At 41.5% G+C, this 18,787-nt stretch overlaps 1 protein-coding gene across 1 annotated transcript; it reads right to left on the bottom strand.

Annotated features, from left to right (window-relative positions):
* Nucleotides 1–794: 794 nt before the first annotated feature.
* Nucleotides 795–1,749, bottom strand: LOC127583092 (heat shock protein 30C-like). Its single transcript, XM_052038842.1, has one exon. The coding sequence runs from the start codon at nt 1,410–1,412 to the stop codon at nt 897–899; it is 516 nt and encodes a 171-aa protein (XP_051894802.1). The 5' UTR covers nt 1,413–1,749; the 3' UTR covers nt 795–896.
* Between the last annotated feature and the right edge of the window lie 17,038 nt (nt 1,750–18,787).

Raw genomic sequence — 18,787 nt, forward strand, 5'->3', positions numbered from 1 at the left:
GTTTGGAAGTGCACACCAAGGTCCTTCTGTTCCTCAGTACTTCCCAGACGTATAACTCCTTCTGAAATTTACAAATTCAATTTTTTTTCAGGGTTAAAGCCCACCTGACATTATTCTGTTCTGTGTACCAGCTCATCTATACCGTTCTGTACCTGAAGACCACCATCAGCATGTATCAAAAACAGCACCAACCATTGTGTCACTTGTGAACCTACCAACTATACCTCTGATATTCACATCCAGATTGTTAATATATCTAACAAAGTGCAAGGATTGTAGCACCAAACCCTACACTACACTGTTGGTGGGACCTTGGTGTTCGGGAGATTCCGGCTTGTCTGTCTCGGCACTGACCACGGATAGAATGCCCTGTGGGACTACCTTCAGCAGAGGTTTCCAATGTTCAAGGTTAGAGGTCAGCAGCATCTTTCCACTGTAATGATGGTCGGGGAACAAATTACAACATTGTCAGTGACATTCAGATCCAGAAAAGTAGAGTATGTCCTCGCCCCCCAAATGTAGAGACTCCTATTTAGAGAGACGCCGTCCTAAGATTTCCAATACTTGAGCAATGTCCTGATGGTGTTTAAAGAACTGGGTCAATTTATTACATAGAGTGATCTATGTGTTTAAAACCAGAGGAATGTGGTTTTATTGGGAATGAAAGCAAGGGCCTAGTTCCTAAAGATGCAATTCGTTGCATGAAATTAACAACACGGAGCAAGGAATTTATGTTCAAGACGTTTATTTTTTCATTAAAAAAACATAAATGCAAGTGTTGGCATAATGAACAATTTCAGGCAGATAAGTTGAAAACAGCAATATTATGACATGATGCGGCTTCACATTTATGAAATAAATATTGACACCCAACAGACAGTCTTTGAAAATGAGAATCAAATCTCCGCTTTTGCTTCCATCTCATCCTTGATCCCAGCAACACCTCCGCTCCCCCGTTCCTGTGCCTCTTCCCCGGGATGTAACCGGGGACTGGATGTTGTACCAGAGGCGATGTCGATGGGGACGGTTCGCTCGTCCACAGGCGGCAGCGCCAGGCGCGGGGCTTCAACCTTTAACCGACCGTCCTGGGACAAACAGCAGTTCACAGCCTGAGCATCGACGTCTTCCGGCAGCTGGAATTCCCTCCTGAACTCTTCACGTGTGTAGCTGTAGGAGCCGCTGCCGTCATCGCTCTTCTTCTCGTGTTCTCCTGTCACCAGCACTTTTCTTCCCACAACTTTCACCTTCAGTTCTTCCGGGGAGAATCGCGGCACCTCCAGGGACAGAGAGAAGCCATCTCCACTCTCGCCCACCGTCCCGCTCTGACCTCCATCGGCAGCGGCTCCCTGCCTTCGAATTCTTGCTCCGTCCCCCCAGAACTCTTTGGCCAGCTCGTCCGCAACTCGCTCCATGAAGCTGCTGCTCCTTCTCGCTCCCTCCACCTGTTTCCACGCGGTGCATCCGAGCGGCTCATAGACAGTGAGTGGAAGGGGCACAGGCGGCGAGGGAGGAAAGTCCGACAGCTCAGCATCGTCTCTGCCTCTTGTGTCACTTCTCTCACAGCGGCCGGTGTGAAGTGGCGAACTTCAGTCTCTGATCTGCCGCCGCCCTCGGAGCTGCCGCCTTATATGTTGCAGGGGCAGCGCCCCGGACACTGCCAGAAGCAGCCAGACTTTGCTGGGCGGCCACAGGTCACCTGACACTGCGTGACGTCACGGCCCGGCCTGGCCACCGACAAGAATGACTCAACTCAGCGCCGCCCAGCGACCGATTCCAGAGCCTCCCGGAATGTGCTCGTCACGTGACGGCCCCGGGGCGTGGCAGATGATTGACAGCCCGGCGGACGGGGCAGATGATTGACAGTCCGGGGACGGGGCAGATGATTGACAGCCCGGCGGACGGGGCAGATGATTGACAGCCCGGCGGACGGCGGCGGGCGCGCCGGGGTTTACGCTCCTCAGAGTCAGGCCACCCGCCAGAATCAGCTCCTTCTGAGTCAGTCCCTTGGAGCAGAAAATGACTTCAGTTCACTCCAGTTCTGCGGGTCCTGAGGCCAATGTGGGGCTCGCAGACCCTGGTGCAAGTGGGATAGGAGGTGCTTGACAGGGCAGGACAGGGGCTGGTTTGGGAGGAATTGGATTTGGTTTATTGTTGTCCCGAGATAGTGAAAAGTTTTTTTGTTTGCGGGCCATCTGGACAAATCATTCCATACATAAGCACATGGAAGGTGTAAAAAGGAAAACAGAATGCAGAATATAATGTTACAGTTACAGAGAAAGTGCAGGGCAGGTAGGCAAATAAAGTGCAAGGGCCATGAGGAGGACTGGGAGATCAAGGGTTCATCCTTTAGCCTATGAGAGATCCGTTCAAGAGTCTGATAACAGAGAGGTAGAAGCTCTCCTTGAGCCTTTGGTATCTTCTGCTCGATGGGAGGTGCTTCAGTTCTGTTGCTGTTCATGCTGGCCACTCCCAACAAATGGACTTGAGGTTCTCAATGACAACCTGAATTCTTCTTCCCCACTTTGAGCAGTTGTGGGCCAGCAATTTGCTCAAGTCAATGGGAATGTTGTGTTTCTTCAAGGAGACTTTGAGAATATTCTTGTATCATTCTGCTTCCTTGTAATCGCTTGTCGAGATGGAGGTCAGTGTGTCCTTTTCTGGAATCTGGTGCCTGAGTGTAACTAGGGCCTCAGTGCTGTGGAATCTAATGTTGAAGTGGTGACACAGGTAGACAAGGTGGTAAAGAAGGTGTTTGGCACGCTTGCTTTCATCAGTAAGGGCATTAAGTGCAAGAGTTGGGATGTTATGTTACAGCTGTACGAGACTTTGTTGAGACCACACATGGAGTATTGTGTGCAGTTCTGCTCATTTAGCTCGAGGGAGAATGTCTTTGAGCTGAAAAGGTTCACAAGGATGTTGCTGGAACTGGAGGTCTTGAGTTATAAGGAGAGAGTGGATCAGCAGGGGCTGATTTCCCTAGAGTGTAGGAGGCTGAGGGGTGACCATATAGAGGTCTATAAAATAATGAGGAGCATTGATAAGGTGAATGGTCACAGTTTTTTTCCGATGGTAGGGGATTCTAAAACTACAGGGCGCAAGTTTAAGGTGAGAGGGGAACATTTTTAAGGGAATGTGAGAGGCAATGGTTTCACACAGAGGATGTGGGTGTGTGGAATGAGAGGATGTGGTAGAGTTGGGTACAATTACAACATTTAAAAGACATTTAGACAGGTACATGGATAGGAAAGGTCTAGAGGGATATGGGCTAAATGCCAGCAAATGGGACTAGCCCAGGTAGGCAACTTGGACAGCATGGAAAAGTTGCGCTGAAGGGGCTGCTGTATAAATCTATGACTCTATGATTCTTTTACCCTGCCAGGGAATTAAGAGGACACTGCAGAAACTGTACTGGTGGCATCTTTTCAGTACCTTGAGGTGTAGTAGTGCATATCTCTGAAGGGTTCGGGAGGACAGGGACTACTGTTTCCTGGGAGACCATGCATTTTATGTCGGGTTTGAGTCCTTGATCTTTTCCTCAGGCAGCAAATGGCTGTACTGGTGCAGGGAAGGTAGTGGTGAATTTCAACATCAGTGTGTGCCTTTGTCTAGATTGACTTCTGACATCCTTGAAGTTCCAAGTCAAAGTCGAGTTTATTGTCATATGCACAAGTACATGTGTGTACAGGTGCAATAAAAAAAACTTACTTGCAGCAGCACCACAGGCACATAGCATGGGACACAACATTCACAAGAAAAACACAAATTAAACATAAATTTTACAAAATTATCCAAGAAAGAACATAATTAGAACAAAAAAAGAGTCCATTGTTGTGCAAAGTGGTCGTAGAGTTGCCATTACTGAGGTAGTGATTAGGGTTGTACAGGTTGTTCCTTTGTTTAGGTGTAGCTTCTAGGTGGTTGGAACACATCCGCATTTTCCAGTGTCCTATCTCTGAAATAGAGTAATATTGCATGCAGCATACAGCACTGTGTTGTGCCAGTCACCAAGCAATCATCTACACTGGTCCTATTTACCAGCTCTCTAGCCTTCTCAGCCATGGCACTTCAAGTCTTCATCTAAATACTACTTCAATGTTGTGATAGCACCTGCCTCCACCACCCCATCAGGCAATGAGTTCCAGCTTTTAATATCCCTCAGGATAGAAAAATTCTTCCAGGTATCCCCTCTAAATTGCCTAACCCTTAAACCTATGCTGTCAGTTCATATACATGTCTGTTAATGGGGGGAAAATCTGCCCTATTTATGCCCCTCCTACCTCCACCAGGTCACCCCTCAGCCTTCTCTGCTCCAAGGAAAACAAACCCAGCTGTGCAATCTCTCCTCACATCATTGTCACTGCGCCTTAACTTTAAAGGAAAATGGAGCTGAAGGTGGATTAGCAGTAGATTATGAATAGACTATGACACTCAGTCCAGTTTATCCTGAAATATATGCACACCCCACTTAAACCTCATTATTTTGTGAATGTTATTCATTACAGTGCATTTATATAATGCCCTATTACTTCCTAGTTCTGGCATCTTTTATCAACGCTCGAGGCACTTTTATGCGTAATTGACCTCTTCTTTGTGCACAGACGTTGAACTTTGAGTTTTACCTCAATTTGCAAACTTATGTGTGTTTTCTATAATTCAGTTTTCATTTATGATCACAATTTGCATTAAAGTCCAACTGTGTTCAGGGCCAGTAACTTGCGGGTACGCCGTGTTTATCGGTGGCAGGGGAAGGGAATGGGAATACTTCCAGAAACATCTTCAGTCAACACAAGACATTGAAACATTTCATCGACATAGAAACAATTTAAATGGTCTCGAGAAAAGGAAAAAGACACTTAGATCTGGAGCCATTCCATATATATGATTGATACTATATATATATATATATATATATATATATATATATATGGGGTATCAATATAAATATAAATAGACATAAGATAGATGCAGTTACATTGTGCAGAAAGAACACATTATATAAACCAAACTACTTACAGTAAATTTGCTGATTGATGGTTAATTTATGCTACTCTGCCGCCTACTGGAAGAATTAAGCGACTGCGGGTGACAAGAAATTTTTTTCTCATTGGTGCGCCTCCCCTAAACTGGGGACAACTCTCAAGAGGCACAAAATCACCCCCACAACCGCTAATAGCGAGGCTAATATCGCTCGACCCTACCTAATTGTACAAAATCCCCATCGGCTTCAGGCGAGCACAAACGTTCAAGTTGAACAGGGGAAATGGAAAGTTTCTGCTGGGGATGTAATTAACCTCGCGAAAGCGCCACCCCGTGACTGTCTCGCTATTTAAATACTTTGAGTCGCATTAATCCAAAATCGCTACAAAATGTTGTCATGTTATTTCAAGCCCGACTAATCTTTTAGAAACTTTTCAAATATTAATTACAGCCAATCAAACTTCTAACGCAGAAAATTGCGAAGTCTCCTTCTTACCAGTTTTGGAATAAAATGATTTTTATCTTTCTCCTTTTTCTATTTAAATTTAAATTTAAATTCGCGATTCCAAGTGATACTTCCTCATCAGCTTTTGCGCAGTGAAGTCCGGGTTCCTTCAGTCGGGCTGCTGAAGGAGTTGCTTGTCCTGTTTGCTCAGGTCCGCGACGCCCGGCAGAGGGCACTGGTTTCTGTTCCATACTCCCAGGGCATAATGTCAACGCCATTAAACGGTAGTGCTATTTGTCGCCTAGTTATTGAAGCAGAAGTTAGGCAGTTTAACACTGTTTAACGCGGTCTCCTCACACAGACGATAAATATTGATTTGCTAATAGAAAACCACTCAAATGTCAACCTACTGTTTAAAGGAGGGAGAGAATTATTGACATGTTGGATATTTGGAAAAATGCTAGAATCTATAATGAAAGATGTGATATAAGGACACTTAGAAAATACTATAATTCAGCAGAATCATTACGGATTTATGAAAGGGAAACCATACTTGATTAATCAACGGGAGTTCTTTAAAGGTGTACCCAGTAAAGTAAATGAGGGGGGAAAGAGTGCGTGTGGGGTATATTTGGATTTTCTGAAGGCTTTTGATGAGGTTCCACACTGGTCGTTGAAGAAGGTTGCAGCACTTGGAATTGGGGGTGATATCTAGCATGAATTGAGACTGGATTAGGAGAGGGAAATTGAAGTAAAGCCGGGTTCGTCTCACGTTGGTAGGCTGTGAATGTGACACCACAGCAACTAGTACTTGGGCCCAACTACTCATTGCCAAACTGCACGATTAGGCTGAGAAGTCCAGGTGTGATGTTTACAAGTTTGCCACTGACATAAAGCTAACCAGTGATGTGAGGAGTGATGAAAATGCAAAGAGGGTTCAAGGGGAGAGAGACAAGCTAAAAGAGTGGGCAACACTGGAATACAATAAAGGTACGGTGGCCTTTATTGCAAGAGGATGAAAATGCAAAAGACTTCTTACTGCAATGTTACAGGGTCCTAGTGAGACAGTATCCAGAATAGTGTGCACAGGTCTGGTCTCCCTGCCTACCAGGCCATGCGACAAAGATTCACCAGATAGATTCCTGGATGAGAGGCTTATCTTTTGAAGAGAGATTAGGTAAACTGGGGCTACACACTTTACAGTGGAGGTGAGTTGGCAGTGTAGGTGCAGGGATGATGTTTTGTCTGGCTGGTGTGTCTAGAACTTGGATAACAGTCTCAGATAAAGGCTCAGCCCTTCAGGACTGATATTTCTTCATGCAGAGGGGAGCAAATCATTGGAACTGTCGATTTTAGAGGGCAATGGAAGCTCACTCGCTAAACATACTCAATAGGTTTTTTTTGGATATTAAGGAAATCAGAGGATATGGGGTTAGCATAGGAAAGTAGCACTGAGGTAAAAAAAAACACTCTGCCACGATCTTAATGAACAACGGAGTAGACACAAGGAGTGGAATGGCCTCTCCTTCTGCTCCTAGTTATTTATGCCCACATCCTGTCAATGAATAAGAGAAAAGCTCAGTTATTCCTGTGGGAGCTAAAGTCAGAGAAGGTCAATAAAATCTTGATCCATACATCATTATCTCTAGCATGTTGTAAGCTATATTCTCACAATCAATCTGAGTTCTCTTTCCTAACTCTGAAGTCCTGCACAAGAGTCTAGAGACGACATTTAGCAGACAGGGACATATCAGTCCAATAGTTTTCATTTTGCAAAGATTGCTGTTGTCCAGCACAATTGGAGTGATTGATTTTACTTTTTTTTCCTGATGCAATCATTTTCCTGCTGAAACTTTAAAATGTACACACACATAGGTTAAAAGTTTTTACTAAGGGGTTCACTTCCTTGGTTTATGCACATTTTCCAAAGTAAAATGAAACAGAATCAAACTTTAAAATCAATGGTTAATTAACCAAGCTCAATTTCTGGATTTCAGGGCCATTTCCTAGTAGATTTCTGTATTAAACTAGTGAATTAAATTTAAAATGCTTCGGTTTGAAAAGGGGAAGTGCATAAACTGAACTGAACTCTCAAAATATCCACGAGGACAGTAACACAATGCTTTGACTGATCTCACTTCCTGCTTGGACAATTCAGTTTTTCAAAGCAAGCAGTGGAATTACACTGAGTCACCATGTAAATCAATATAATAAAAAACAATTTTAAGAGTCTGGTATATTTGTAAAATTCAGAACAATCATCAAGGAGGGTGTCCTCTTAGTTATGGTGTCAACCAGTTCATTTATTCCCAACTTCTGCCAGGTTTTCACTAATGGTATTAACGCAAAATATCAACCCCCTCTCCTATGCCACAAGCAATTAACTGCTGTTGATCCTGCAGGGTTCTGGGCTGCTCAGAGTTGGATGTATTAAGCCAGTGCAAATTGTAGGATTGCGCATTTTCTGAAGCTGAAGATTTCTGTGAAGTGTTATGAGAGTCAAATAAAATGCTGACCTGGCACATTTCCCAGTCCACAATAGCAGGCTGTGCACAGACTGAGGCCTCTCCCGCAGTGCTTAAACAACTTGAGCACATCCTGCAGGCAGATACAGCAAAAGTGAGAAAGTGTCTGAGCATCCCTTAAAATATTTTGTTGTAAAAATTAGGACATTGAAGCAATGGTCCTGGGTAATGGAGAAGGCAGAAGAGACTCAGTGGGCGAGAGTGGAGATGGCTTCTCCCTGTCCCTGGAGGTGCTATGATTCTCCCCGGAAGAACTGAATGTGAAAGTTCTTGGAAGAAAAGTGCTGGTGACAGGAAAACACTAGAAGGGCAATGACGGCAGCAGCTTTCAGCTACAAATGTGAAGAGTTCAGGAGGGAATTCCGGCTGCCAGGAGACAATGATGCTCAGGATGTGAACTGCTGTTTGGCCCAGGACGGTCGGTTAAAGGTTCAAGCCCCGGGCCTGGCGCTGCCGGCTGTGGATGTGCAAATCAATATCGAATCCGATAGAACATCCAGTCCCCAGTTACATCCCGGGGAAGAGGCACGGGAACAGGAGATTGGAGGGGTTGGCAAAATCAGGTCAGAAGAAGAAAAATGGAGGCTTTGTTGCTTATTTACAATGAACCTTTCTTGCAGATCACAGAGTGTTTACAGCGAAACTAAACTTCATGGAAAATTCTGCAACAATAGGAATAAATCTCACATTCCTTCCTATATATGCAAATGATTAATTTGTTCTGTAACAGTACCTTTTCCTGAGTGTGATTTTTAAAATTTTAACTTGTATATCCTGAGCATAAAATATAAATCTATGAATGGTAGCCTGGTATGTTAAACTTTTCGGTAAATTATTTAAAATATATTAGTTTGTGAAATTTCCATATTTAACAGATCAAAATAAACATGTATTTTCTAAACTGATGACATCATTTTCCACATGGTCACTTTTTGATTGGATATTTTCTTGGATCTCAAGGGAGTTGGGAACAGGGGCTCCAGGGAAGGAGAATGCCGTTTCTCCCAGTCCATCAGTTTAAGGTTCAAGACCCATAGCTGGCACTACCTTTTGTGAAAGAATGAATTAGCCATTCAAGTTATCACTGATGTTGTAATCACTGCCCAGTCAAAAGTTGGCACAGGGAAGCAGAAAAGAATAACTTCAGCAGTGAGCATGAGGATTAGGAGGAATGGAAGCAGAAAATTAGAATTTATTGACCCCGATTGCAACTTATTCCTACAGATGGAAATCTGAATAAACAAAAATTGAATTATTTATAATTGAACAAAATTTGTTGCATATTCCTTGCTATTTACTGCATTACTTAATATCTAGGTACACCAATTTTATAATCGCAATAAACTATTTCTTAAATCCTGTCACAAAGAAACAAATAGCGCAACAGACCAGAGGAGCCACAGAATGAACAACAACTATCACAAACAATATTTGAGACCCAGCTGTCCAGGTACTCTGTTACATAAAGCTTGGTCACAGATTTCCCACCTAAATCTCAATTTTTTATCCTTTAAGGCACTCCTTAACACTTGTTTTACAACCTTAATTTGAAGGATGTGGCAAAATCAGCACTCATCACCCCCTGCTAATTTACCCTTGACGTGCAGGGGTTGAGCTACCTCCTTGAAATATGGCTCTGTTGCCCCAGTGATATTGTTAGGTAGGAAATTCCAGGATTTTAAGGTAGTGCTGGAGTACTCTTACCAGAAGGACTGCAGTGGCTCAGGGGAGTGTCTCACCACCAGTCTCCTCAATTCACACTCACATCCCATGAATGAATAAAAGCCAAGTTGAAAGCTGCACCTTAAGACAGGAAGAGAACTTTAGGGAAGGAATTGCATAGCTTAGTGCTTGGCAGCTAATATATGGTTGCCCATTTCGGAAGGGAAGATTGGATTTTACAAGAGGCAGGAACTGGAGGGCACACAAGAGATCACAGATGCTGGGATCTGGAGCAAAAAAACCAAACCGCTGATAGAACACAGAGGTTCAGGCAGCATCTTTGGAGGCAAAGGGGTGGTTGATGTTTCAAGTCAAGACCCTGCATCAGAACAGTGTAGAGGGAAGATAACCAGGAGGGGAGAGACAGAAGTTGGCAAGTAATAGGTGGGGAACTAGATTGGGTGGGAGAGGGGGTGTTGAGACAGAGGCTGGTAGGTGATAGGTGGAACCAGAGTAGGGGGAAGGGTGATGGGTAGATGGAACCAGGTGAGGAAGGTGGGTGTTGAGAGAGGTTGATAGATGGAACCAGCAGTGAGTGCGTCTGTGTGAGGTGGTGGGGGGTGCAGTGCTGAGCAGATGGAGTTCCTGGAACTGGAGGAGCACAGATCTTGCAGGGCGATGGGGGTGGAGGTGGATGCAGAGATAGGGAGAGGCTTTTGAAATTGTTGATAAACACAGGTCGTTTTATAGATTCATTAACAATTATACCAGACAACATATTATGTGAAGCATGATAATTAAAACACTTCCCCTTCCTTAACTGCTTGCACATCACAATGCTTGCAAACTGAATTATATGCATAAAGTGCCAAATTAGAGATTGCACATTAGCCCGAGAAATGCTTCCAGGATGGAATATGAAACTCAAGAATGAAGACTGGAACAATTAAAAAAAAAATCACACTGCCCTTGGTTTGCAAAGGAAAAAAGGCCTGTATCAGCATTCATTTGACGAATCAGCTGATGTTTGGATTCAGTTATGGGTCATTAAGGTGATGGTTAGGACATTCACTAACAGGCCAGACATAATTCAGATAGACAGACACAAGGTGAACTGTAGGATATGATAGGAGAATGCAGTCAAACAGAAGAATTTAAAGAGGCAGAGCCCACATGAGGGGAGAGTACAAGTTGAAGGCAGGCCAGGCCAGGACAGACTGTGGGATTAAAGGCGGAACCCAGAACACATGCTGAAGCATTGCAGTACAAGTCTGATGTCACACCACATTTTACCATCCCACTCGTCAACTTTTCCACAGCTACCATTTCAATTGGTTGAAGAATGTGGCATCACTCTCAGTGGTTCTTGGATTCAGTGGCATAATCTGAGTGCTTCAGGAATGACAAGTTATGACAACTGTAGAAGAATAAAAAAAAGTGAGGTATAGATAGGGTAGATAGAGTCTATTTTTTCCCCTCCAGAGCAGAAATGTCAAATACTAAAGGGCATAGCTTCAAGGGGAGAGGGGGAAAGTTTAGAAGAGATTGATGAGAGAAGTTTTTTTCTGTTGATACAGAGTAGAAGGTGCCCTGAACACTGCCAGACAAAGTGATGGAAGCAAATACAATAGCAATGTTTCAGAGTTCAGACAGACACATGAACAGGCAGGGAATGGAGGGATATGGACCATGTGCAAACAGATGGAATTAGTTCCAATTGGCATCACAGCTGGCACAGACACCTTTGGCTTAAGGGCCTATTTGTGTGCTGTACTGTTCTATGTCCTATGTCACAATAACTAGTGGTCAATCTCCTGATTAGTGATGAAAATTCATATTTGCAAAATATGTAGAAAAGGGAAATTGTGACTAAAATGCATCACGTATAATCAGTGTATCAGAGTTGTCTTAGTGTTCTAGAATGACAAGCTCACAAGTTCAAGCCCCACTCCAGAGACTTGTGCACATAATCTAGACAGATACCTCAGTGCAATACCCACTGTGTGCTACTCTACTGGATAAGACACTAGGCCTAACATTTTGCCCTGACATTTCCTGATCATGTATGTAGGTCCATTAGCCTCTGAACTGCACCTTTATATCAGGTTCCATTGGGTTCAGTCACGTTCCGATTTCTGGAGAGCTGCTGTAGCTTTGGCATGGCTCGCTTGTCACAGATCGCAGTGCACATACAAGGAGTGGCTGCTACCTTTAATTGGCAGGAACAACACAAGGAACTCTCACTGCAACCTAGGCTATTAAACTTTAATTGGTATAAGACTAGAACTAAGGTTAAAGTAAATTCCAATGACTTCTCATTTATTTATTTCAGACAATTTATTCCCAAGCAGGAAGAGCTGTAAATGAAGATGCAGCTGGGAAGTTTCCTAATTACTTTCTAATAAAAGGTCACCGATTTAAAATGTTAACTCTGTTTCTTTCTCTAGATTTTATTTCAGTTTACTTTTGCTGAGGTTTGATAGGTACTGAATGTAGCTTTAGGAATCAAATGTTAGGTTTCAGAAAGTGGACTCAGTGCAATAGGTGCCCTATGGGAGTGAGATGATGAGACAGTACAATTATTTATGAAACAGTGATGCAAAAATTTGATTCCTATGGCAGAATAATCCACAACTCCAGACTATTTTATAAACAATTTATTACATTTACTCATTCTTAAAAATTATTCCTGCTTAAAAAGGTATTAGGCTGTTAAGCCTGTCATTCGAGTTGAAAAACCAAAAATCTGCAGTCTGAAAATCCAAATTAAAAACAGCAAATGGTTCAGCAGAATCAGTGGAAAGAGAAACAGTTAACATTTTGGGCTGAGGACCCTTCCATAGAAATGGCAAAGAGAGAAAAACGAGTTTTTACTTCATTATCTGTACAACGTGTTATGAATAGCAAGTCTGTGGGACATGCCTAGCAGGCCAGACTATACGAACGGAGTAAGAAAAACCAAGCCAAAATGCCAACAGACAGAATGAAATATTGAATTGACCAACTTTAGGGAATTCTGAGTCCAGAAGGCTGCAATGTGCTGAGATGTTGTTCCTTGGCTTGCATTGGACCTTCTGCAACAGTGCAGGAGCTCAGTGGTACTATACAAAAACATTTTGCTACCATAAATGAACTATAACTGAGAAGTCATTGTGACCATACACAGACTCTAGCAACTTCGTTATTTAATTGTCATGAACAAGTTCCATTTCCCAGGACTTTTAGTAACCAGTGAGGTCAGTACTGTGTAGTCTTTCAGGCTTAAAGATGTTCATCATTAGCATATGCAGTTTATACAGAACCATTCATTACAGTCTCACAAGAACCTTTCCCCTTACATATTGGATGATGTTTAGCCAAGTCAGCCCTGTAACCTAGACCTCATTTAACTCGTTTTCTCCACACCTTGCTGCTTGCAATACTATCACAGGACAGTTAATGACATGTCACTGAGAGCACCTTTCATATTTTCTATTAGATTGCTCTAAAGTTCTTTAAAAACCAGTAAAACACTTATGAAATATGGGCATTTCTATAACACTTGTAAACAGCAACTTGAACACAGCAAGATCACATACACAGCAATATGATAATGTATAGATCTTTTGTTTTGAAGTGCTGATTGAGAGACATTGACTAGGACTTGCATCTTTTAGGGGTTTATTTGAAGGAAAACATCTCTAATAACAAAGGATTGCAGCACTACACCAGAACAGCTACATTTTTTGTGCTCAAGTCTCTGGAATGAGATTTTAACCACACCTCCCAACTCAATGCAGGAGTGCAATCCACTGTACTCCTGTTGACTCTCAATTCATAAGTAGCTTTAATAAACTCTAGAACAAATCTGAAACAGGCTCCCAATTCAGGCAATGACCACACTCACCAGTGCACTAGCAAAAGAAAAAAAAGTTTAACTTTTGATGACGATGCAATCTAACCGATTTCTCAACTTTAAAAAAAAGGGGAAGTATCACATAATAGTAGTTTATCATTCAAAAGCTGTCTCACTATAGTTGACACCACCTCCAATGACAATTTTTTTTTTAAAACGACCCCAGGTTCCCATCCATCACAAACAATTTTCAATCTACCAAACTAACCCAAGCTGCTATTATATAACAATGGGAAGAATTAAGGAAAATTACAAGCAGGCATTGTACTGGCTGCCATTCTTAATTTCCAGAAGAGTATGTCAAAGACCTGCAAGCTTTCAAAAGGCACAATGACGATCCTAAGAGCATCCCACAAATTCTCATTGACACCATCACTTTCAGCTAAATGAGATAAATGCCAAGCAGGCATTTACCTTCTGAAAAGTGGAAAGGATTGGGTTTGTTGGACTATTCAATATTTTTATTCAAAGGATGCAAGTACTGCTGGCAATCCGTGTTTAGTGCATTGTTTCAGAAGGCAGTGTGGAATTATTGTGGTCTGCCTGAAGTTTATCTCAACTAAGGTAGCATGTTTTGCTTCGTGAGGAATGTTAACGAACCAGATGGGATTTTAGTCCAAATTTAATTAACTTAATTTTAATGCTGGTTGCCAGGATGGGAATTTAATTCCCGTTACTAGATAATTAATTCAGGTCTCTGAATTTCTAGTTCACTGACTTATTCACAACACCACAGTACTCCTATTGCTGTTCTGGTGGCAATCCCAATCACTTTCAACAGTGTACATTGAGGTTTTTTCTTTATCAGGTGCTGAGTATGGGTGAAAGAACAGGATGTTTGCTCAGTTGCTGAAGTAGTATTTGGTCCACCCCCCCAATAATAAATATTCCATCTAGCAGAGCTAACATGAATCAGCTAAGCTCTCACCCAAGTCAAGTGGACAAGAGCTTAATGTTCAGTTTAAGACATTGTACTGAATTGGCAGTCCAAGTATTGATGGGGTTCATTTCTAATGAGTTTAAACAAACCTATATACAGTATTATATAGGCAAGAAATCCATGACACTATCATAACTAGTTAATTTACACTGGTTATTTATCCATTTTCTTTCTGGGAGACCATGCTGCTCACACATCAGCTTCCAACTTTGTCTCTACACTCATTATACTTCAATAAAATTGGCTAAGGAAGGCTTAGGGCCAGAGGATATGAAATCACCTGTTTAATATTGGAATTCCTGTTACCATCTTCCATTAAAGTGAACCTCATTGTATTTCCTTCTCGTGTACTCTATCAGCTTTAAAGGCATACTGCAGGACTTCAACATATCATTTAAGCTGCATCATGGCTTGTGAATGCAATTAGAGATCAATTGGTGGTTTAGACTTTATATGGCATGTCATCCACAGGGTATTGCTCTCCTTCTCCAGGCACTCATCCACCCTGAGCCAGACAGCAGCCAGTTTACTCAGCCAGCATCCAGCCCCAGCCGTGACTACTACTGCCCATTCATGTTTACTGATCCAGCTCCTGGAGACAATGCACAATACAAACACAACTTCATCCAAGTAGCTCATATGGTTACACACACTCAAGCAACATAACAGGGCAAAAAGCAATTTAAGGGAACTATTTCAAGATAGTGGGAAACTGATAAATGGGAGAAAGTTGGTGATAAAAACCTAAATTTGATCAAGGACCTGGAATGAATCCAATCTAAAGTTGGCAAATGACAAAATACAGTGAACATCTCAGATATGAAAAAGTGAAAACACACCCAATAGAACTTGAAGCTTGAAAAATTTTTTGGATGCTGGAAATCTAATGAAACAGGAAAGATTGGAAGCACTCAGCAGGTCAGACAGCAATCAGCAGTGGGGAAAGAAAGTCAATGTTTCAGGCCAAGGACATTTCATCAGAACTAATGTGAGAAGTCTTCAGTGGCAATAAGGGGGAGGGATGGAGGGGACAAAGGGAGCATCTGTGAAAGGGTACAGGAGTTATGAAAGTAATTACTTTAAAAATTAACAGGAGATGTACAATAAAATGAAACACTTGTACAGCCACATTTAAGAATAAAAGGAGTGGTTACTTGATATAGTCAATTTCACAAGTTTTTTTTTGGAGGACTACTTCATAACCAGGTGCAACATAGGTTCTGTTCCTCAAGCTTACACTGGGCAACTTTGGAGAAATGTGGGAAGCAGGGTGCGATGTGTAGTCAAGATAGCTGTTGGAGTCAGTGGGCTTAACCAGCTGATAACCTATCCTCAGATAAAGATAGAGATGTTGAGAAAGGGAAGAGTCAGCTGGGCACCATGTAAAGGTGAAAGCAGGGTGGAGATTGACAAAAAGGTGCTGACATTTGTGAGTAAACTTGAGGTTGCATTTAACTCAAGACACTAACATCTCTCCCTTTCCATTTTGTTTAAATGGACAGAAAGGACTTCTCACCCCAAGAGGATAACAAGGGAAAACTGGGTAGCTCTTAAAACTATTTACAAACTAGTTATCAACCATCACCACCCCAACTGCCAACACCCAAACCTCCTCATTCCAACATCACCCCCTCGAAATCATAAGTAGATTCTTCATTTAAATAGTGTCATCTGTACTTTGTAAATGCTTCACCATATTACAAAACAACAGAAAATTGCTAATACACATTTAGCAAACCATACTAAATGCAATAGTATTTTTCTACATTAAAATTATTAATGCCACAATTACCACCATAATTCTGGAAGTACATTTCATTCCAAATATTTAGTTGGAGCATCGAGTTCTTAGGCCAGGTGAGGTAGCATATCAAAGTGAACCCGTGTGAGTAGAGACACAAGCTTCATATAGGAAAACCTGATTTACTTAACCTCAATATGCTGCATTTTTAATCTACTGGATTCCGAATAACAATTGCATTTTTTTTAAATCTTGAAATGGGTGAAGCTCATGCAGTCCAGATCTCTCTTAATATTCACCCAGCTTCATAAATGTTATAAGACCAGAATCTTTGATCTCTAATTGGAATACATTCTGAAGCAAAAGGACTAAAGGAAAATGGAGCCACCAGTATGTTTGCAAGTGGAACTCCAGCGCTGCACTGTCCAGCAAGAATAGGCCAGGAAGTTGATGGGGATGCAACTAAACATGACAGAACTGAGGGCACGTGAAATGGAGACAACTCTCCAATCCTGTGCAAAGGAAATTGGAGCAAATATTTACACCAAGAATTTATTGTTAAGTTCCAAGTTCTGATAAGGAGCTAGTCAAGGACTGGAGACAAACCAGAGAAAACCATGAGGATAATCCCCAATATCGGATACATAAGGACCAGAGAAAACTGGGATCTTCAAAGTATCCAAGGAGAGTTAGAGCTGCAAGACAGGTATATTGCACAAGCAAGTCTCAAAGTTTACTTTACATTAAATTGCTAGTTTAGAATCAGGATACAGGATCATACCAATAAAAGCACATTCAAAATATATACAGCACTTCAGACAATGGTAAATAGAATGCAGGTGGAATGAAGGGGTGAAGACTTTGAATAAGTGATTAATTAGACACTCCAGTAATGTTACTGCTTTTTGAACTCACAGAAGGCTTTGATTCAGTCAACCAAGGGAGACTATGGAGGATCGTCAATTTAGCTGGCCTCAAAAACACTCATTACCACCTTAGCCTGCTCAATTACATGCAAGCCACTAGCCTCCTTAGTGTATCCGCCACAAATTCCAATGGAGACAGCTGTCAATTAAGACTGTCATCACACCAGCTCTTCTCGATCTTCTTTGTTGCAATATTCCACCTCACCTCTGATATCCGAACCTTTTCTCCACTATTTTCCAGTGAGATTTCTCATGCCTTTTCATGAGAACAGAAAAAGTGTAAAATTTCAATGCCATTTCTTTATTCCCAAACACATTCTCGTTTGTAAATGATCTACATTGAATTTTGCTAATTTTCCTTTTTACATATCTATACAAGCTGTAACAATCTGATTTTATGCTTGTCACTGGGATACAAGTGTAATCTACTTTCCCTTTCCTTATCCATTTAACAGTATTCTCTTGCCAAATTCTGTATGTTCCAAACTATTTTTTTTAGCAACACCATAAGCCTTTTCCTTTGACTTTTAACTTCATTAGTAGCTGGACCACATTTCCTATTGGTGTTTGTGCATAAAAAGCGGTATATTTGTTGCAATCTGTATACCAAGTTTTTAAAAACTCAGTCTCATAGCTTTAAGTTTGCTTTATTTAGATTTCAGCTGTTGGTCACTTCCAAACTTTTATATAAAATTCTACATTACCACTACCCTTAAATACCAGATTAATTAACTCTCATTGCATAATACTAGATCCAAAAGAGACTCTTCATTGTTGGCTCTTCAATATACTGATCTGGAAAACCATCTTAGATACTCCATTTGCGTTTTAGATCAGACAAACGCATATTTGTTGGCCTTTAATCCAATTGATACCACACGCAAAATGGTTGAAACCCAATGGACTGCTGATTTCTTGATTTCTTCAAATTCAAGTCGGGTGTTGAAAGTGACAAAAATAATGACCTGCTGTTAAATGCTTCAGGCTTCTGACAAATGTTGGGTTTGTGTTCTTTTAGAAATCGATGTCCTCTGCACAGTTAAAGAACCAAGGTTTTATTCAGGAAACCACAGCATCTTACTTCAAATTGAAGTGGTTTTGTTCATTGCAAGTTCACAATGTTAGTAAAAGGAAGCTAGATACAACAGTTTTTTTTGTTTTTAAAGTTGATAGTTTATTAGAAGTAATTAGCACTCATCTTTGGGGCACTAAACCACTAGTGCTTGGCTACCAAAGTGTGCCTCAGTTCCAGAACGTTAAGGGATGTTGCACAGTGGCATGTACAATGCCACATTTGATATTAATCGGATACAATCACTTGAAAACTACAGATCAAAATTGTGGTGCAATTAATGCAAACTTTACCAGTAACAGGACAAGCTCCCAACCCTCTTGTACTCAGCACAAAACATCCCAAAACTAGGACTAATTACGGAAGCTAGTGAAAACAAAATTATTCACTGCTAGAGGACACTGAGTTTCATTATCACTACCAGTTTAAGAAGTAGTTTTCAAAGTTTTAACATTCTAAATCCTTGTCATGTTAACCCATTTCAAACTAGCTGGCAGCAACATCTGAAGATGCCATTAACACTTCCAGTGTGCAATACTGTACTTGAAGCATACTTTGAAACAAGTCTTATTAATTTCCTTATTCATTTGCAAAAGGTTGTAAA

This window comes from Pristis pectinata, chromosome 25 (assembly GCF_009764475.1).
Source record: "Pristis pectinata isolate sPriPec2 chromosome 25, sPriPec2.1.pri, whole genome shotgun sequence".
Lineage (NCBI taxonomy): Eukaryota > Metazoa > Chordata > Chondrichthyes > Rhinopristiformes > Pristidae > Pristis > Pristis pectinata.